Consider the following 22,868-nt stretch of genomic DNA (forward strand, 5'->3'; position numbering starts at 1 on the left):
TTTTGTGTGTGGGTGATGAGTGTAAATTATGAGTGCAATTAGTTAAAACCTACTTTAGGTACATTACTTATAATTATGGTTATGGTGTCTTCATAGTCATATCTTACAATAGTTAGGTTATTAGGGTTATTATTATGCCATTGTAAAGATAATCATAAATTATATATAATTAGTCAAAACCTATTCAAAGTAGGATGATGTGGCATGATTTGTCACATTAAGTGGTTTCATAAAACCATGTTTAGTAATCTTTTTTTCTATATAAGGAGAAGCCTTGTAATTATTTCGAAGTATGAATGAAAAGTATTAACTTTTTAATAATAGCTTTGTGTATTCCTCATTATCTTCTCATCTTCTAATCTCGTACATCTTTCATTCTAACCTCTTTCCTACCTTCCCTTTCTCCACTTCAATAACTCACAACCCCATAGTTGTGAAAAGAGCCACCTAACCCTTTTCGTATGGTATTACAACTATGTGGCCTTTTGTGTGTGGGTGATGGGTGTAGATTATGGGATGTAATTAGTTAAAACCTACTTTAGGTAAGTTACTTATAATTATGGTTATGGTATCTTTATAGTCATATCCTACTCTAGTTAGGTTATTATTATGCCATTGTAAAATAATCATAAATTATGTACAATTAGTCAAAATCTTCTCTAGGTAGGATGATGTGGCATGACTTGTCACATCAAGTGGTTCATAAAACTATGGATACCCATGGTTTTAGAATAGTAATATCTTTTCTATATAAGGAAAAGCTTTATAATCATTTGGAAGCATGAATGAAAAGTATCAGCTTTTTAATATTGACTTTGTGTATTCCTCATCATCTACTCATCTCCCTTATCTCCATTCTAACATCTTCCCTAGTTTCTTTTGCTTAGCTCCAATAACTCTTATAAACTCGTACTTGTAAGAGAGCCCCCTAACCCTTAGGGGGCTCTCTTACAACTAGGGGTTGTAAGAGTTATCAAAGCGGCATAAAAGAAGCGAAGGAAGAGGCTATAATGAATATGAGGGAGATGAGAAGATGATGAGGAATACACAAAGCTATTATTTAAAAGCTAATACTTTCATTCATGTTTCCAAATGATTACGAAGCTTCTTGTTATATAGAAAAAGAGATTACTATTTTAAAACCATGGGTATCCATGATTTCATGAAACCACTTGATGTGACAAGTCATACCACATCTTCCTACTTAGGATAGGTTTTGACTAATTTTACATAATTTGTGATCATTTAACAAAGGCATAATAATAACCCTAATAACCCAACCTTAAGTAGAATTTGACTATGAAGACACCATAACCATAATTATAAGTAACCTACCTAAAGTAGCTTTTAAAGTAATTACAAGCATCACCTACACATAAAAGTCCCTGTAGTTGTGATTTTTGGGATCTTATCACTCTAAATAAGGGAATTACCATGCAAAAAATACATGCCAAAACGCAGCGGATAACAAAATTTTTAATGGCAAGTAAACATGATAAAACCCTAGCGCATGCCAGAACTAGGATCAAATTCTAAATAAATAGATAATTAAAAGTTATACCTTTCTTTTGATGATGATTTTGAGCGCACCCTTGTTTCACCGAATCAAAAGGGACTACGAATCGCGACTCCCCTCTATTATCACATACACACGAATGCCTCTGGGAATCAAGCAGGTATGCTAGTACCTCAAGAAAAAATACTTGTTTCTTGGTTCAAATAGCAAGCACCCGAGATTCAAGGAAAAAGGGTCTGTAGGCGCGGCGGTGGCGGGATCCGATGGCGGCAGCCAAGGGAGAAGAATGGATGGCGGCTAGGGTTTCTTAAGAGACAATCTCTCAATCACTCTATCTTTTTCCTCTCATCTTTTCATATTAGGGTTAGACCATCTATTTATATTGGAAACCCAAAACCCTAATTTATGAAAAACCCTTCACTCTTAATCAAATTAGGAATATTTTCTTTACTTGATTAATTAAACCATTTTAACTAACCAAATCTATTAGATTGGATCAACACTTAATAAGACTCAACCCGAATAAGCTATTCGCTCCACTTAATTTAGGTTTTTCACCAAAACCCTAAATAGGTGCTCCAATAAGTAACAAATACTGAATCTTGATCCAGGCATTCTTAGTGTATGATCTCTGTAGGTCAATTTAACATTGGCAATGATCTTAAACAATTTTAACACTAATAAATTATAATTATTCTCTAGCAAGATAATACGATTACCCAATATTAAATGAAGGTCAATTTCGAGAATTAACGGAACCTATCGCAACCTCATACAATTCTTTGCCACTGAATATCTTAATTAGCATAAGGCATGGAGCGAGTCACCCTTATTTTAATGCTAATTAATTTCTTGATCTCTTAGTGAATGACTAGGTCAAGAAAATGATAACTCTTATCATTTCCCTTGGGCGTGGCCACGCACTACTCAGTCTCACTAATCAAGTGTCCGGTGATATTCACTCTCTTTACAAAAAGAGACAATCCATTTACTTCACTCATGTCTCTCAGCATGAACCGCGACATGCCCAAACATACCCGTACTTGCTACTCAGTTACGAATGATTTTATGTGTAAATTAAAGCATGTAAAGATTCATCCGAGATCCATAGTGATTTCAGGTCGAAGGATTCAAGTACAAGAATTGCTTGAGAAAAACACTTATGATTTTACAATCATGTAGTGTTCTCAAGAGCGGATCGATCTAGGTACACTGTTCTCTAACATGTATCTATGTTCTTTGATCGATATCCCATATCCTATGACCTGTAAAACAAGTCCATCTCACGAAAGACATACTAGTCTTAATTTATTTTCATTCCCATGAAAATAATCGACTATGGACATTTAGAATATTGTTCTAGTTTATGCTTCAAGGTTTTACTATCCAAATCATGCATTTGATAACTTGAGTAGAACCAATATTTAAGGATATTTTATCTTATTGACTATGCACAGAAATAATAATAGATAAAACGATGCCTCATAATAATTATCCAAATAATAAGAGTTAATGCAATGTATTGGGGCTAGGGCTTACACTAATAGTGATACCATATGTAAAGGGGGTTAGGGGGCTTTTTTACAATTAACTATGGGGTTATGAGAGTTATTATAGTAGAGCAAGGGAAGCTAGGAAAAAGGTTATAATGGAAATGTAGGAGTTAAGAACATGATAAGGAATACACAAAACTATTATTCAAAAGCTAATACTTTTCATTCATGCTTCCAAATGATCATAAGGCATCTCCTTATATATAAGAAGATAATCCTATTCTGAAATCATGGGTGCCCATGGTTTTACGAAATCACTTGATGTGACAATCCATGCCACATCATTCTACTTAATTAGAATAGGTTTTGTCTAATTTTATATAATTTGTGATTATTTTGTAAGGACATAATAATAACTCTAATAAGGCAACATAGAGTAGGATTTGACTATGAAGACTCCATAACCATAATTACAAGTAACCTACCTAAAGTAGGTTTTGACTAATTACACTAATAAGTTACACCCATCACCCACACACAATAGAAGCCAAAGAATAATCGATAAAGGAAAGAGTTAAGCTTCCATTAGGTTGACGATGTTTCTGGGCTTTCTGGGCGATCAGTGAGTCTTGGTTGGAGTTAATCATTAACTCATTGCAAGGGGAACTGGCACTCTCGTGATCTCCATAGAGATAATCTTTGCCCCAAGAATTAATTTTCTTCATATGCAAAGTGATAGGTGCTAGGGTCATGTGCATATTAGCAAAATGTGAGTAAACAGGAAAAGAGAGATTTGGTTGAGTATAGATTTTCATGTTATTTGTCTCCATTATGAATTGGCTATTCTGGTGAAAGTGACTATGTTTCCAATCAGTAGTAACTATATGTGCTCGCCATAAATGTAGCTATTGTTGTATTTCGCTAGGGGTCAATATGGTGTCAACGTCATCATATCGCATATGGAGCTGATAAAGCTCATGGCTTCGAAGGAGGCTAATTTTAATATGATCTCGAAGGACATCTCAAGATCTCATTGGCAGTGGTCCAAATTGACGATAATGATGGTTCTTGATAACTAAGTAAAACTGTGATAAATATTGAAGTTTATTTTTATAGTTAATATGAACATAAATAATATTATATATATATATATATATATATATATTCAATCTTGTTTGAACATATATGATGCATTTCTATAAGTGAAACATTTTTTAAACTAATTATAATTTTATAACAAACATGTTTTTATTTTTTATTTTTACAACTCATCCTTCAAATATATCAAAATAAACATTGTTTTTTAAAACATAAAAAACAAAAATAATAAAAAAAATATATTTTTAAAAAATGAAAAAAAAAAAAAATTGGAAGATATTTTTCAAACAAACAGAACCTAAAATTGTTATTTCATCAACTATGAACATAGGGAGAAAAAGAAACACTTTCAAGAAAACAAATATTTTTGTTGCACTGGTCGAGTTGTAGTCCCTCAATGGTCCTTGAGGCTAAAAAATATCTTTTCCTCGGTCAATGGAATAAAATACAACTCTTGTAATGTAAGGATGGTGTTTATCTTGAGAGTTAAAAATTATATTACATTTGTCAGATTGTTATAAATATTTATTTGAAATTTGAAATTTTAACTTATTTAAAATGTTGCAAGAGTCAATGATTTGTATTTATATTAAAATAAAAATATCGTCATACAAAGAAAATGGGGTTTTTCCTAAGATGGCCTCTTTTTTTCTTTTATTGCTTAAATTTTCCTAAGGCAATCATATCCATGTCCAGTCAGCACCCAAATGTTAAGTTGCTAACTAGATATTTTTTCTAAAATAAAAAAAAAAACATATTTTTTTCATTTTCATCCTTCTTTTCTTTATAATTATCAAGGTATTTTTTTTTTTTTTACCTTAATTTTCAAAAGTTATTTATTTTTTAAACTTATTAATTTTTTTTAAAAAAAATTATTTAAAAAATATATCATTATTAAAATAGAAATGTATTTATCATATTTTAAACCTTATTTTTGTTCTAGTTTTCTTTAAACCTATTTATTTGGATAATTTTTTTTAAATTTCACTCCCCAATTATAATATTTTTTTTTTTAAAAAAAGAATGTTGAGTTTGTACAACTAGATCAAAAGTTTGTTTGCACAATATCAACACCCAGGCATGGGACCCGAACCCGTTGGTTAAGTTTCATGGAGTATGCATGACCAAATCAAGAGCTTGATCATAGCTCATTCGGGTAATTAAGTGATCAATTTTTAATTTTATAGTAGAATGTAATTTTTAAAAATTATAAATAATTCATTTAAATAAAAAATATTAAATAATAACAATGAACTAATCCATTTACAATGTATAAAATAATTAATAATAATATTTAATTTAATTTAAAAAATATTTATGTATGTTTACAATGTGTAAAATGTATACTATTTAATAAAAATAAGTAATAATAACGGGTTTTAAAAATCAATAAATTAATAATAATATATTATTTTAAAATAAACGTGTTTAAAAATGAAAAATTTGAAAAACAATAATAATCTTTTTAAAAAAACTTGGGTAAAACAAGCTAAGCATAAGTTATTATTAATAAAAATTTTAAAAAGGGTTTAAAAAAATACCACAGTTTTTTGTAACTTTTTAAATGCTCAATCAACATCCAGAATGCTGACCGGGCAATAATAGGATGGTCCTAGAACCATTTTAACAAATAAAAAATTTTGATAATTAAAATAAATTCAAGGGCCATCATTCCAAATAGCCCTATAGAAACTACTTAAACAATGATGCTTTAAGTTTTAACTTTAAAATTAAATTAATAAATATTTACTGATATTTGGTATTTAATATTTAAAAAAATAGACAATAGTTTTTATTTTATGTAACAGGTTGAATGTATTTAGGTCCAACCCGACACGATAACTTCTTTTTGGATAAAAACTTGAATAAGTGAATTTATATTAATGAGTAGAAAGCTTTTTTTGATAACTTTTACCCAAACAAATATGTCAACCATTTTATATTTACCAGATATTTTTTTTTGCAAAATGAGTTACAACGAACTAAAAGACAAAGCAGGCTTAAAGCGAAAAGATGAAAGAAGCGTGGCGTCTTGTGACCCGGCGGGGTGGTGACGCCGCGAGCGAGGGATAGAGAAGGGTTATGGCACTCCCGAAGTGCAGCGAGATGATGCGGTGGTTTAATCCGGCCAGTACTCGAGGATGAAGCCTGGGTCCAAGGGTTGGGTGAATGATTTGATCAAATAGAACCGAAGAGCAGCCAGGCCGTCGTGGCATTAAGCTTTGAGATGAATGGCATTCAAACAATCGTTGAAAATGCGGCACAAAGTGCCAGCAATTAAGGAACAATGAGCACTTAAGATGGATTGCGCGGCTCTGCTTCGAGGGCAAGAGCAAACACCGTGACACCGCAAGGAAAAGATGGAGTGAAAATTAAGTGTGAATAGTAAGAAACCCAGAAACCGACCTTGCAGGTCGAATGATTCAAGCGGCATCGAGGAGGGAACAAAATGGATAGGGTTAGCGAGGACGAAGAGTTAAATCGAGGAATACTGCCCAAAGAAGATCATTAATAAAAATTAAGAACATGGACCGAACTTTGTGAGGAAGGAGAGTACGAAGTTGAGGGCGTCTGTTGAAAAACAAGTGCATCTGAGGTCCAAATTAATAACCAAGCATTAGGTGACAATAATAGCTTTCTGGTGATGGGGTGAATGCAATTTAATTTGAAATGGCCAAAAGGCAATTGGTAGAAAGAGTTGAGAGAGAAAGAGAATCATTGACCTCTTAAACAAAAATATTCCAACAAAGATCTTTGCCAATAATAATGGGAGAAAGTGTGTAATAGATTCAGCATGCAACCCACAAAAATGACAAGGGTTGGGAGGACCAATGTTCAGGTTATAAAGATAAGCATTAGTGGGAAGTTTGCCATGAGCAACTTTCAGTGAAGCATAACCCTGGCTTTCCTGTGGTTCAGATATTTCAGATATTTGAAATAAATTTTTCTTGCTTTGTTATGTTTCATAAAGGAAAAGTGGTTTGGGTGTTTTCCTTTTTCTTTTTCTTTTTTTCTTTTTTTTTTTCTTTTTCTTTTTACTATCCAAAAAGAACATTTTATGTTACTATAAGAATTGGCAGTTTAAGCATTTAAAACAGTAACAATTTGTAAATTACTGCAAAGTGAACATCAGATTCTCCATGTATTCCTTGTGGTAATCAAGATTGAAGGTGTATTAGATAAATATGGAATTAAAATCACCACATAAAACCAGAGATTCCACAATCTACCCATAAAACAGACGCATAAACATACCAACCAATTGTAAATTTAGAATCAAGGGCCTTTCAAACATCCTCAACAGCCTTGGTTTTTATTCAAAATAGAATTTTAAGCATTGAGAAACCTACAATTCTTGGTTTTATGATTAGTTTATTCCAAAAGTTCACTGTTTGATCACAATGAAAACTACCATCCACCTTTGTATCAAATTTCATAACACTATCAATAGTAAAATTTTAAAACAATGCACATTTGTTAATTTTATTTCTTTATTTATTCTCCACTTTCCATGGCCAGCATCACAAATCGCCATATCTGAATATTGAGTCAGTGTATAATTAGCAATTCCAGGCTTTTACATAGAGAAAAGACTCAATCATCTACCATGAACTCAGTAGATAAATGGATACTCGTCAACCAGGTATACAAAGAACAATCATCGCAATGTGGAAGATGTATCATTTTGACTTGATGTTATTCATGGCTTGGTATCGAGTTTCATTTTTCACAATAATTAATCCGAACTTGATACCCTAATCAAAATTACAAACTCATGAAGGTAAAAGACCATCCAAATTTCAGCTTTCAAAAGGTATGGGTTGTCTCCCGGGCCATGTTTCAATCTTCTCGAAGAATTTGACAGGCACTACACCATCGAAGCCCTCGGTCAGGATAACTTTGTTATCTGATATATATAGCTTCATGCCCTCTGAAAATGAAAATCTATCCCTGTTAGGGCACAAATTGGAACAAAGAATTCCATTTGACATGAGACAGGACAATCTATATACCTTCCAATGCCATTCTCACATCCAAGAAGACCAAGACATTAACATCTCTCCGCATACCTAAGAATGCACAAATAACAAAAAAAGTGCTATCAAAATCTGACAACTAAGAGAAAGAAATTTGTTGGTTGGGATCAGCAACGCATGTACTGAGTTGGAATTAACACTAATGGCAATAGCTAATCCCTTGAAGTTTTAGGGAATAAAAAAAATAGTTATGGTGAATCACATAGCCACTTAGCTGGCAACTACGACAATAACTTAGACAAAATCAATGGGATAAAGCAGAAGATCTACATAGTTCAAAGCATAGATATTCAGTGGATGAGCTACCTATCAATTCAAATTAACAAAAGTAATTTTCTATTTCGAGTGTAGACCATTAAGGAGTGATGCTACAAGTAAAAACTAATCTTTCAATCAGTCGTTATCCAGATTCTAATGTAGATATGCTTCCTCACAAATAATACGAGTGCCAAGCCTGTATACTGAAGGCATGCTTTATAAGAACATTATGTCTCAAAGTTTTGTTCAAGAGTCAGAGATTTGATCTTCAACATATATTAAAAAGATCATGATTTGGTATGAAAATAGGAGATCTATACTTCATAGACCTACTCACAAGTTCCACACCCACTCTCACACAAGAACCACTAAGGTGCTTCCCTAAGTCCTCAAGAAATGATCCCATCTCTAAACCACTAAGAGGTTGTTTGGTAATTAACAAATAAATAATTCCATGTGCTTATGGGCAAAAATCCTATAAGCCTTATAAAACCTAAAGATAGGTATACCGAGCAAAAACATAATAAAAAACCCAAAAACCAGGTTTTCATGATTTTGTTGCAGGGTTTTCTTTTCCTTCACTATATATAAAAAACAAAGCAGATTAATCCATAACATGATACCAAATAGGCCCTAAAATTTCTGCAATTTAATTGACAATTACAGCACTCCAGCCTCATGTTTGGGATTTCCCAACTGTGTGCATGCAAGCAAATTTCCCTTTCCTTCTTACCCACATCTTACCCTATATCCACTACTTAAATTTAAAGTAGAAGAAAATAAAGGAAGTAGACTGTGTTTTAATCTTCACTAGACCAAAAATAAAAAGAAAAAGAGTGGCATAATTACACTATTTCTAAATGAAACTGATAAGCACAAGAGACTAACGGGAAAAGGAAAGCTTTGCTGTCAATTGTAATGGTAGATCTTGACTAGTCATGTTATCATCACATGGCCAATGCAAAAGGTACAATACAAAGTTGAGGGAGAATATTCAGTACATATTACGTTTTTGCAAAATCCATAAAATTGCATACAATAAGAATACTACACACAATGCTTCCAAGAACATACCGCTAATTATTTGACCATCTGTAGGCAATCCACATGAGAAATGGACATGTAACCTTGCCATTCGCTTTAGGCCAGATTGCAAGATTGATTCCAAATTCTTCTTATAAGTGCCATGCACACAAACTAAGTTGTGAAGGACATAGAAATTTTAAGACGTCATAACATGCACTTGAATCATAAGAAAACTTAGTCCAACTGTTTTACCAGGTACTTCCTCGGCTGACAAGATGGGCTGTAATAAGCTCTCAGAGCTGATAGTCTACAAAGAAATGTAACAAAATTTTCAAGATATAAAAGTAAATGAAAAAGAACAAAACTTTAAATTCACTTGGAACGAACAAATTCCTTAAGGTGAAATGTCTAAATCAAATACAAAAAACAAGTGTAGATCAGTAAATCCTCCACCAAAAAATATTTTCTATCTATCAATGCAATAAGAAATTATCATATCAAAACCAACTAGGTAAATTTTGATGTAAAAAATATCTGATTTAAGCAAACTAGGCATTTATACTTATTGGAGAACATCTGATAATTGATGACACTCTTTACGATATTCAACCACTGCTAGGAAACAACAAAGAACCAACAAAACTATATTTTTTTTTCTTATTTTTTATTTATTTGAGAAAAAGAAAACAATACCGCTATTGTGTGGCCCTGATTGGCACGGATCAAAAGCTCCCCATTTTCTTCCAAAAGGCCAAAGCGTTGTTTGTTGTCCCTCTTCACTGCCTAATTCACAGCAGACACACACATAAGCACAAATCGTTAGGCATTTCTCGTGATTCATAGAAGCTTAAAGCTGGAGAGCTACTAACTTCCTTAACTTCATCCACTGAGTGGGATCTCAAAGGGACCTTCGCAAACGTCGTCACATTCAACATTAACAAATCACAAACCCTAACATACCCATCGCTCCTCATATCCAACTTCAACTCCGAAGCCTGGTGGCGCAAGATCCTTGTCCTGAACCCAAACAAATTCCATAATAACCAATCAATTCGAAGAAAAGATCAAGGACAAAGAGGATTACAAGAGTCTCCCAAGAGCATCGATCCGATCAATGCCGCCTCTTCCACCGCGCGGAGATCGATCATCCCTGGAGCCAGAACCTAGGCCCCGTTCTCGAGAACTATAAAGCAACAATATCAACACAATCAGAGAAGAATTTGAAGACGATGGTCAGAGACAAAGCAAAGTCATGCTGCTACCTTGAAGCTAATGGGGAGGTGGAGGAGGAGAAAGGAAGAGGTTGAGCGGTGGAGCTTTGCATCAGGGGAGAAGGGCGAGAGTTTGAAGAGAGATCGGAGAGGAGGAGATGGTGGGAGAGCCGGAGCGCAGGGGAGAGAAGAAGGGATGAAGAAGAAGGAGAAGAAGAAAGCAGCAGCGAAACAACGGAGAACTCGAAGGGAAAATGATGCTGAAGCCCACATTGAAGAGCGGGCGTGTTTCGGATTCGGGTTCGGGCGGCTGTCGAGATTAAAATTGATGCATAAATAGATGCCAACACGGCCCATATTTAGAAGAAGCGTGGATTATGCATAAAAATTGAGTTAATATCTCAAAATACGGGGTTTTTTTATTTTATTTTATTTTATATGAATAAATTTTAATCAGTTCTATAAAATTATTATATAAAAATTATTATTATTAAAAATAAATTGCATAATCCAAAAGTTAAATATTAGTACTGAAATAAACAAATTGTGATTTTAATTTTTGAGAAACTCTCGTCATCCAAAACTTTTTTATAATTTGTTTTATTTTAAAAAAAATGTGGGCGATAATAAAAGTGATTTTAAAAAAAAAAAACAAGCCACAACTAGAGATGAAACACTAATTCTTACATGGGTGGTATTTTAATAAATTTTAACTGTGTAATTAAAATTTTATTTAGTACATAAATTAAAAAAATATATTACGGAAAGTAATATGATATTATTCTACCCAAATACAAAATTAAAAAATTTAAACAAAATTTTTAAAAAATCTTCATCTTTTACCTCTTCTTCATGTCGGGCTTTCTTCCCATTTATTTGCTCCAGACAAGCATGGCATCTATCGTATCTATATTTGTTAAAAGAAATGTCATTTCTTTTTAAAATGGTATTAATTTTTTTATTTTATTTTATTATTATTATTTTTGCGTATACTCACATAAAAAATTAAACTAAAACTTATCTACATTTTATATAAGGCTTGTTCAGTTAACTAGTAAAATTTTAATACCTTACCAACTGAGTTGATTCAAGTAATAGTGGTTTCTGAGACTAACCACACACAAAATAAATAATATAGTGGACTTAGATTTTGATGAGACTCAGGTGGGGATATATTTGTTTTAGTTTAAAATTTTTATTCTTATATATTCGTTTTAAATTAAAACACATTATCTTATATATTATTTAAGTATCTTATAAATTATTTAAGTATCTTATATATCTTATATGCGCACATCTTTTCAGTTACTTGCTTTACTTTTTCATACTATTATATATCCTTAAAATTGCTAATATACTAGCTTCAGACCCACAACAGCAAAATCTCAATGATGATCTCCTCTCAACTTCATGAGAGCAAGAGTTGTGAACATTCACGACGATTCAGACCCTAATATAGCTCAGGTAAATTTTTGAGGATGTTAGTGTGTTTTGGCCAATTTTCCACTTTGGTCATTATTTTTCAATTTGCATCAAAGAAGTCATCCGAATTCGATTTCATTTTACCGAGCGGTCACTCTTGGTTTTCCGGACCAGATTTATCTGATGTGGCAGCCGGAGATGCCACATCACATTAAATTAATTACTTCTTCACACCCAGCTGGACATAACAAGTCAACAAAGCTCCACGTCATTTTAATTAATCCACTCAGCAAGCACAGTCAGCTCACAGTCATTGTCTTCTTCACTTCCCTCTTTCATCTTCCCGTTTTTCAGCAGAGCTAGAGGAAGAAAATCCATGGTTTTTTCAGCACTTTTATTCATCACTTTTATTTAAATTCATCAAGACTTTGAATATGCAGCAATTCATCCATGGTTTTTTCTTGTACACAACATGTATAATCTGCAACAACCTCAATCTGCACAAAAACAGAATTATGATTGCTTTTAGATTCTCATAACATCATCTCACTGCACATTCACTAGTCATTCTCTTCCACCTTCCTCTGAAGATCGGATAGGTTATACAATCATGAAAAAAGACTCAAAACTCACTTATACAAGCATTCCCTGTGAACTCCATTACATGTCCTAACTTTCAACTCCATCTGACGATGCCCTAGGTACGAAGGTCTAGGTTATTTTCCAATCTTTCGCTTCGCTTCCCTGTCGGCCTATGGAAAAGCCCTGAATCGATAACCAAACGGTAGACCTCCACTAATTCTCTTCCCCTAGCTCTGCTGCAAAAAAATAGGAAGTTGAAAGAGGGAAGTAAAGAAGACGATGACTATGACTGGTGAGTGGATTAATTAAAATGAAGTGGAACTTTGCTGATGTGTTATGTCTAGTTGGGTGTGAAATTATAATTAATTTAATGTGATGTGGCATCTCCGACTGCCACATCAAATGAATTTGCCCGGAAAACCAAGAGTGACCGCTCGGTGAAATGAAATTGAATTTCGGATGATCTCTTTGATACAAATTGAAAAATTAATGACCAAAGTGGAAATTGGTCAAAACATAGTGACCTCCTCAAAAATCTACCCAGAGTAGTCTACTCCCCCAGCTCGGACAGACCTGTGATTCCAGATGGTAGTCTTTCACCGGTCTAGTTTCCCTACTCTTTTCAGTTTCTTCTTTCTTTTCGCTCTTCCTTTCCTTTTTTTGGATCAAGTACCTCACTACTGGTGAGAGAACTCAAGTTGTTATCTCTTTCTGTTGTTTGTTTTCTTTTTGTGTGTTTGTTAATTTTTTTTTTTAATAAAATTCTGGTTTATCTACTTTAATAAAAAAATAATAATAAAAAAAGCTTTTTGGATTTTAAAATTTGTCATGCAATTTTATAATAAGAAAGATATTATGGTCCCTTCTTTCACAATAAGATTTATAATCATGTTTTTCTAAATTTATAATATATTGTTGATAAATGCTAATAAACGTACATTTTCAAAACATTTTTTCTTAATAAAAAATATAGGATTATCAACATGGGGAAGAAATATTGAAAGTTATGTACAATGAGATATTTTGCTAAATGCTAATAAACGTACATTTTTAAAACATTTTTTCTTAAGAAAAAATATAGGATTATCAGCATGGGGAAAAAATATTCAAAGTTATGTACAATGACATATTTTAAATGTGGAAATTGCCAAAAAAAACCCTTTAAGTTTGTAAAATTGCCAAAAACACCCCGTTAGTTTTGCAATCCCTAAAAACCCCCTCCTTTTAAACAAGATGTTTTTCAAACCCCCAAACCCTGTAACGGATGTGAACGGAGTGAGTTTCAAAAATTTATGACGAAAAATGCCCTTGCATGGGGAGTCGTGGGCTGCAGACCCATCTCGGCGATTTGAGAGGAAGTGGGGTTTTCCGTAGGGTAACCCCGAGAGGCTAATTTATTGGAGCCGCTTTACTTGCTTTTTCTCAACTCGCGTCTTCGCTCTTCCATTTCGAGTCGTCTCGAAGTTGTCTCTACCGTAAGCCTCCGTATTCAGACTTTTTATTTCCACCCCAGTATCTCAAAGGAGAAGTCCCCCACGTAACTAGTTGGCATTTCATCAGTTTGGAATCTAAGGTATTGAGTATGGTTTTATGATAACTGTTATGTTACAAAGAAAGATTTTTTTCGGTTTTTGTTTTGTGTTCCTGCTTTTTGTTGGAAGATATTGAAAGTCTCAGGGGGATTTCTCATTTGGGGGTTTTTGTTAGTCTCGCGGAGATTTCTCGCTAGGGTTTTGTTTTTGTTTTGCATTTTGGTTCAGTATACACTATCGAAAAAAAGTTTTTTTCAATTGTTATGATTTGTGTAATATTTATAATGTACATTTCCCCTTTCATTTGATATGGTTTCGCGCTTTTACAAATGAGGGTTGACGTTTAAGAAATGAGATATTGACGCTTAAGTTTTGTTGTCTCTGTTTAAGTATTCTCGTCTCGCTTTAATAAAGTCTGGGTCTCTGCTTTAACATTTGATATATCTGTTTAATAACCGAGAGGTTACCGCTTTAAAAACCTTAAATTTGCGCTTAAACTTTTGTGAATGTGTTGTTATTGTCGCAGGCAAGTGATTATGGCGGTCAACCTAGTTAATGGGCGATGCTATTTGACACCGATAGTAGAGACTTTAGCTGAATTGAAAAAAATAACATGACCCCCTACACCTGGGAGATTATTCGACGGACACTCGCTTTGCGCTGCTCATCGAGATGGAAGCTAAATACCAAGAGAGGGCCCTTCTTGATTCTCTTTTTGCAAAGGTACGATGGTCGCACCAATAAATTCGTGGATCGGGAAAGTCTCGCCGAGTTTTCGCGACCTCAAGATGTGGCCTTCGTCTTGAGTTCGCGTTGCGATGGCGACGCAGCTGGTCTTTCGGAAGAAGAAAACCCGGTCGGCGTCAAGGGAGGTATCTATCAAAAACCCTACGAGAGACACAAAGACTCCATCAAGAGCACTCGGTGCAACTTCTTTGACAGAGGGAGAAGAAGATAATTTTTGTCAAATTCGATGGTGTACCTCATGGGTGCAGTCCTCTTCCCAAATACGTCATGCCTGGGTTCCGAACTCGGATCGTTGATTATGTCGATGATCTACCGACTATGGGGCGATCACGCGTGGGCGCAGGCGACGCACAAGTGGCTTATGGAGGATATTCCATGGCGTACCGCTCGAGTGCAAGATAGATGCGCCGGGAAGAAGACCAACACAAGGTACATTAAGGGTTGCTCGGTCGCGCTTAACGTCCCGGTTTTACTGAGTCGACCGGAGCGGGAAGAAAAGTCCGTTTCGGCAAGATCCCAAGGATCTCTGTACTACGGTGAAAGTACTTACCGAAGCAAGCGACGGTAGAAAACCGACTTGTAATCGCTCGATGGAAAAGAGGTAATAAATCATGGACAATGTTTAACATAAGTCTTTAATGTTTAAAACATTTTATTTTCGCGTTTAACTTTTAGTATTTTACCGTTTAACTGTTATTCATACTGGTTTAAATATTTTGTTCTCCGTTTAATTATATTCTATAACGTTTAAATATAGTTTTTATAGTTTAAGATGAATGATTTTGCTAAAATTGTTTGGTTTACATATGTTAGTTTCTGAAGTGGTTCCGTGAATCATCAAGAAGAAATATTTGTTGGGGCCAACCGACGGATGGATGCCATTGCTCCCGAACCACTTGCTCGAAGCGGGATGAGAGGGCGAGCCTCTATCGTGCGCTGACCGGACGCCGTTCTCCTACTTCCAGCCCCACCACGCGCACGCATTCCTCGACGCCGGAGAAGCCCTCCCCTATCACGGGCTTCAGAACAACCACCCTACCACGACAACGACGGGTCCCCCGATTGCAGGCGCCCCCGACCATGGCGAGCCCCTCCGACCGTGAGACCCCACCGTGACATTAGGCGAAGATGTCACCGCAACTCTTACGCGTGCACGCGATATTGATGATCGAAGTTTCCTCGGCTTGTCGCTCGTGGTTGAGGCAATGGAAGGGACGTTACAAATCGGCCGTGCGCCATCCCTCGAAAGAACCGAAGCCCCGGACGAACGAGGCGTCGGGAATTTGACGACGACGACATCATCGGGAAGGTCGTTCCAAAGGCGGCCACATTCGAAGAGACTTGCGAAAAAGAGGAGAACAATCACGCATCTGCCTCCACCGCCGGCGACGATGAAACAATAGCAACACCATCGGCGGTCCGATGCCGGGCATCGAGATCGCCGCTGATGACATAGCCATGACGGTGGAGGACATCGCCGATGATGTGGTCGCTGCTCGCGGTTGAGAAGGTCGTCAACTCTCTTCTTAATGAATCGATGGACCCGGGTGGAACCGGGTCTGCGAGATGCGGCGATCAAAGATGGACACAATCCTCGCGGATCAAGAACAAGCTAAGGTGTGTCTCCGATGATCTGTCGTTGCTAGGCCACGGTTGAGAAGATCGTTGAATCTGCTGCCGTGGCGCGTGGCGGTGGTCGACGAGTACTCGCATCAGGGCAGGACACAATCCCACCACGACAAGAACCATGTAAGGATGTGTCGGCGGTCTGATGTCGTCGGCCCGTCGTCCTCACGATCGAAGCTGACACAATCCCACAACAAGAACAACCATGTAAGGATGTGTCTGCAGTTGATGCTGTCGCCATCGTCCCCGCATCGAAGGAAGATAATGCTGAAGACCCCGACCGAGCAACGAGAGAGATGATTAAGGCCAATCAACAATGGGACCCGACGGCTCGAAAAACTTTTGTTCCGAAGAAGAAGAAATGGGTTGGCCTGTCGCGTCTTAACAAATATGAGCGAGGGAGTTGATGAGGATCTTCCCTCAACCCGCTCTATGGATCGGGTAAGTTTAAAAGTTTTTATGATATTGTTTAAAGTTTTTGTTATAGTGTTTAACGATTTTCTAATAGTGTTTAATACCTTTATGTTATCATTTAATTTGTCTACTTAACGTTTAATTATATATAATATCATGTAACAATTGATAATATCATTTAAATATTTACAATATGGTCTTATTATATCTCATTATCGTTTAACCTCGAAAGACTGTCAGTGTAGGAAGAATGACTGTCCGACCATACGCGACAAATTATACACTGCTTGAGAGGAAGGAGATGGTCACTAATGATGTGATGGGACGCTTTCTATACGCATAATACAAAAAGTCGCTGAGCAAAGAGCCATATCCTTACAAGAAGCGCCGCCCATCACCGCACCTCTTCATACTGCTTATGTCAAAGCGTGGACGACGCATGAAAACAATTATGGCTATGGTCGGGGATCGTTTGCACAAGTACCGCATGAAGTTCAAATTGTCATCCTCCCGATAATCATGAATGGCCACTTCACATGTCGCCAGTCCCGGACAATGATAAACAAGAATACAAGCATTATTCTTCATGTCCCGGGAGTCACGATAAGGACGCGTTGGACATGGTAAGTTCTTTAATTATGTCCGATTAATATCTGCTTTGGTATTTAATCGAGTATTCTAATCTCGACTTGCATATCTCGACAGTGGAATCTATTCGACACGTCAGTCGACATGGAGTTCGGCGAGTCGGCGACAGCAAAGTACCACTGCCCGGCACGACAAGGAAACCACACGCCAAAAACAAGGAAGGCGTCGATTCGCGCAGTCCACGTCATGCGGTTTATCGAGCAATTACTTTGGGGTGAGAAGTTACGACTCACAGTAGACGTAGCGCTCCTCACCTCGATTAAGGTATGTTACCCGCGATACTTAAGGAGGGAAGGCGACCCGTGTCCATGACAAAGGGTGTCGTCACAGCAGGTTAAATTTTTGTTTTTGAAGAACGTGTCCTCGTATATCTCAATGTCAATTTTGTTTTCGAATGTAAAACCCGGACAAATTCAATTCATTGTTTTTGTTTTCGAAGAACATGACTTGTATATCTAAATGTAATTTTGTTTGTTTTGAATCGTAAAAGCGTGTTAAATTCCATTCGGCTCATTTCATTGTTTAATTTACGTTCTAATTGTGTATATTTCACTTTCATTGTTTAAATATACCATATATCTTTTAAACATCAGTAGAAATATTTTAAAATTCGATGTAGTCCGCTTTAAAAATAACAATGTCTCGTTTAAAATACATTCAATTCGTTGTAAAAGAGTAAGAGTTTAAATATGGAAAGTTGCCCATCAATACACCATGTTTCCGTCATCGTCGGCTTATTTCCAATGCCTAGTCGGCGACAGTTTCATCTGAAGATCGTCGATTGTGACGGATCCATGGCGTTGGTCGCAATGTAACCGCCTGATCGCAGCTCACGACTCGATCCTCTTCGTTTAGGCCGCCCAGTTACCTTCTCGCCACAGCGGTCGCAAAGCGAGCTCATGATTTCCGCCCCGAAGGCTCGTCATCGTCGGGTATGGGGAATATAGCTTCCTTGTACGCCAGTTGTAATTGTCGATCGCTGGCACCCGCTAATAAATCGATGTACGTTGGTGTCTGCCTCCGATTATTGTCGCATAGCGTCGTTTTGCGAGGATACCATAAACTTGCCACCTCGACATGAACAAGTTCGATGGCGAGATCTCACGGAGTTGTTGCACTCTGGTCGATCACTCCATAGCGATTATCGACTGACAACGACCAACACGAAGATTTCGGCCGTCCCCTCAACAATGATCTCTACCTTGGAATGTATGTCTGGGCATAAGTAGATCTCCCATTTGTTCGTTTGCTCACGCCGGTTACATAACATGCGCATCAACTTGAACCTGACAAATAAGGTTAAACAAAGACAGTGATGGTTAAATAATTCATAAACATGTTTGAACATTATTGTAAATATTTCAACGAAAGGATTAATATTTAAAGTCAGATAAGTGTAATTAAACAAAGATTGAGAATGTTTAAAGGGTAACACTAAATGTTAGAGTGTAAACCAACATTCATGAGACCTTATGGAGTCGACCATTTTTCGCCAGCCCAGAAATGACGAGCTTCCTTGATCCAAGCATTGAACGACTCACGACGTTTGAATACATCTCACCCCAACGATCACCTCCGAGCAGGATAATTCGACCAATATGCGATATCCGATTTATTAATCAACCGAGTGATGAACTTCGGGTGATGTGGCTGCGAGTTCATTCACGGTATCATCGAAATCTTTAGCCGTGGATGCCCACGCAATGCGGAAGCATATAGACCAGCACTCCTCCCTCAATGCCTTCCCAAGTCTGACATCGCTTTTCGTAAAATTGGCCTCCAAATGTCGAAGATAGTATGCATGTGGCGAAGGGAAGACTCTCGCAATTGCGCTCACGAGGCTCTTGGACTCAGTCTGACACGAATGTAATTATCTCATGATAATCTCCATCCTCGTATAAGGCATCGCCTAACTTAGATATGAACCAAGTCAATTGACATCGGGTCTCGTTGTCGACTATACTGAAGGCGACGTGGAAAAACCATTGTTTCCATCTTTCCACGTGGCACCCGATGAGTGTACCCCGATATTTTCCCGGAGGTGTGTACCATCGAGAAACATGACGCCCTGCAAGCCCTCTTGAATCCCACAATACACGCTACGAAGAAAAGAATGCACGCTTTAAAAGCGATCACCGTCTCTTTCCACGATCGCCATGTTGCCGGAGTTTGTCTCACCACCTTATCCACATACCAAAGCAAAGCGATCGTAGTCGGAGACATCAGCTGTCGTCGAGGACCACCCGCATGCTCTTTTTCCCAACCAAGCACGCTTGTATGGTATGTGGACACCATGTTCCCGCAACATGTCCTTACGAATGTCGATGGCCTTGCTGAGGGATCGGCCCCGAGCTTTTTGAATCACTCGTGCGCTAACCCATTTTTGGGACGCTTTCGGATGCGACCTGAACCTATGCCACCACCGCAAGTGTGTGGACGGGTTGATTGTCTTGATTCTCGAAAGTATTTTTGTTATACTCTTTTTGATGCATCGAGCAGTTAATGACAATCATCGGCACATTCCACGATCGCTCCGATGTTTTTCGTTCTTTATGAGTTGAAGTCAAAATTTCTTTTGATTGCATGATTTGAAGTACATCCTAAAAATGTTGACACCGTCAAAGCGTTGTCAATATCCAACGACGCGACCGAATGATCGCGAGGAAGGAAGACATCCCAGCCGTCCGAGGTCGCCCTAGGGGATGAACTGGAGCACTGCTCGAATCCCGATTCCTCGCCAACACTTGATCAAATGAAAAGATCAATATGTTAAGCGGAGAATATAATGTTTAAGTGATAATGACTAATATTTAAAGCGTTAAATTAAATACTTAAGCGGTGAACTAATAACGTAAGCGACTAGTACAAGATGTTAACTAGTGACGGACATATTTAAACACTAATGACCCCGGATAATCTGGAACAATTAAAGAGAAGGAACTTACTAACGAGTAAAAACCTCGTTTTCATTAGGATTCGCGATGGCATATTTTCTGTCTCGACGACAAGATCAACTACTGACAGACATTTGAAGATGGAGTGCACGTGACACATCCATTTGGAAGTCAACGTCGCTTTTCTATTGGCAAACTAGTTTTATATCCATTTGGTGTGATGAACTTAACCACGACAATAGAAACTTGAGACCCCATCAGCTCACAAATCTCGCTAACACCAACTCCCAAGAAGTCTCGAGTCAGTGAACATTAGCACTCTTCCTCCCCGGTTGAATCTAGCAATACCACAAAAACTCTCCATACATATATCGACCGAAAACCAAATCGTACAAACCAAATGAAATGAAGAACAAAAATAAGCCGAAGAAGAAGAAGAAGAAGAAGAAGAAGAAGAAGAAGAAGATGTAAACAACAAACAGCAGTCAGATAGGCAAACAAAAAGTGCATATATATATATTATCGTCGCGATGAAGACAAAAAAAGTGCATAGAGGTTAGACTAGACGCGATGTGATTGGGCGGTATTTTTCCTCCATCCCAAGGGCAAAAAAAGTAAAAATATATATCATCGTCGCGATGAAGACATATTGTCATTAGCTCGCGACATGAGTATCTGCTTTAAACGTCGAGCTTTTTATGTTTAAACAGATACATATAGTGTTTAACATATCGATTACCGGGTTTAAATAAAGTCTATATCATGTAAATAATACGTAAACCCTTTAAATAAAGTTATTTAATTGTTTAAAATATATGTTATTGTTTAAATTGAATGTTTTCACTGACATCGCGTTGAAGATGGGTACCTTCAGGTCATCTGTTTAAAACATCTTTACGTATTTTCTTAAACACCGTTGTCGTTGTTTAACTTTTTCTATTGTTTCTAATGGCGTTCTTTTGTTTCCCACATTGTTTTTACTAGGTCTCTGTTTAAATTCTGAAGTTCACATTCAAATAAGCTTGTTTCGCTTTTATTTATAAAAGATTTACAACATTTACAACGTCCCCTCGGACTTTGATCACTCACGACTCGACCCTCGTATAATGCAAAACAAGTGTCCATGCATTCAGAATGCTCACGGTGGTTGCGATAACATGCGCATCAACTGAACTCGCACAACGTACAACATTAAAAAGGTTAAACAAACACATTCATGAAAAACGACTATTAATCAATGTGTCATGGTCGGGACTTAAGCGAAGATCCCGATAGTTAAACACGAGCGTAATAGTTGTGCATGCGGCGTAATTTTTCTTAAAGCGATGTAGAAAGTCTCAGTGATAAATATCAACCCGGTCTTAAAGGATGTTTCCCGATCTCCCTCCTCTAGAATCCTCCACGATCACGAAATACGTGAAAACTTTCTTTTCTTACCCAAGTCGAAATGCTCGCTAATTGCTTACCCGTCATCCACCGGGCGAAGAATCCTCTGCGATTCGAGGGCGATTATGAGAGCATTTCGACTCGGGCGAAAAAGATAGTTTAACTTGTTGCGTGATTTGCGGCTAAATGATTCTCAAGATAAGGGAAGAAGGTTCAGCGAAAACATCCTTTCGAGATAGAGTGGTTGTCCATGGGAAGAAGGAGGATGAGGACGACGAGGAGTGGTTGTCCATGGGCAGGGTTCTTCCTGGTTATTTATGGTGTGAAGTCCACAAGTAGGCTGACTCTTCATATCCAGAAAAAAAGTTAAACGCATGATGCCGACATTGGTCGATGACAACGAACGGGTGTTCGGGATATTTATGTTATCGTGCGTAAGAATTAACGCCGTCATTAATTCTTACTGACGGATATCATAACCTTGCCACCGCCAACAATTCGGGATCAACGAAAAGATCTCCGTTTTACGTAGAGACTTTGAGAATTTACATTAATATGAGCAGGTTATACATGTAAAGATAATGTTAAAGCGGAGATGGCAAGTATTAAAGCGGATATGACAATTATTAAACATATTAGTAAATTTATTTAAACGGATAATAGGAAATAGTTAAACATTATTTAAAATATACAAATAGATAACCATAAACGAGAAGAACTTTACAACGAAATGAACTCAAGTCGTAATTCTTGTTCTTCTCTTCGTAATCTAACTTCTACAACCATAAAGCGAGAAGGCGACAATGGCACATGCTCGCCTCGACAATAAAATCGACTACTGACTCATTTGAAGATGAAGTGAACTTGACCAATCCGATGGAAATCAATTTCATTTTCTGTTTGAGAAACCGATTTATATATTTCGGGTATGATAATGAGGAGAACAACAAGATGTAATGCAACTCCTAGACATTGTCT

At 36.8% G+C, this 22,868-nt stretch overlaps 1 protein-coding gene across 1 annotated transcript; it reads right to left on the bottom strand.

Moving 5' to 3' along the window:
- Nucleotides 1-7,753: 7,753 nt before the first annotated feature.
- LOC120265736 (tRNA 2'-phosphotransferase 1-like) lies at nucleotides 7,754-10,975 on the bottom strand. Its single transcript, XM_039273692.1, has 8 exons — nucleotides 10,691-10,975; nucleotides 10,513-10,611; nucleotides 10,298-10,445; nucleotides 10,122-10,211; nucleotides 9,681-9,735; nucleotides 9,477-9,599; nucleotides 8,121-8,177; nucleotides 7,754-8,038 (listed from the first exon to the last, which is right to left on the bottom strand). The coding sequence occupies exons 1-8, from the start codon at nucleotides 10,750-10,752 to the stop codon at nucleotides 7,908-7,910; spliced, it is 765 nt and encodes a 254-aa protein (XP_039129626.1). The 5' UTR covers nucleotides 10,753-10,975; the 3' UTR covers nucleotides 7,754-7,907.
- Between the last annotated feature and the right edge of the window lie 11,893 nt (nucleotides 10,976-22,868).

This window comes from Dioscorea cayenensis, chromosome 7 (genome assembly GCF_009730915.1).
Source record: "Dioscorea cayenensis subsp. rotundata cultivar TDr96_F1 chromosome 7, TDr96_F1_v2_PseudoChromosome.rev07_lg8_w22 25.fasta, whole genome shotgun sequence".
Taxonomy (NCBI): Eukaryota; Viridiplantae; Streptophyta; class Magnoliopsida; order Dioscoreales; family Dioscoreaceae; genus Dioscorea; species Dioscorea cayenensis.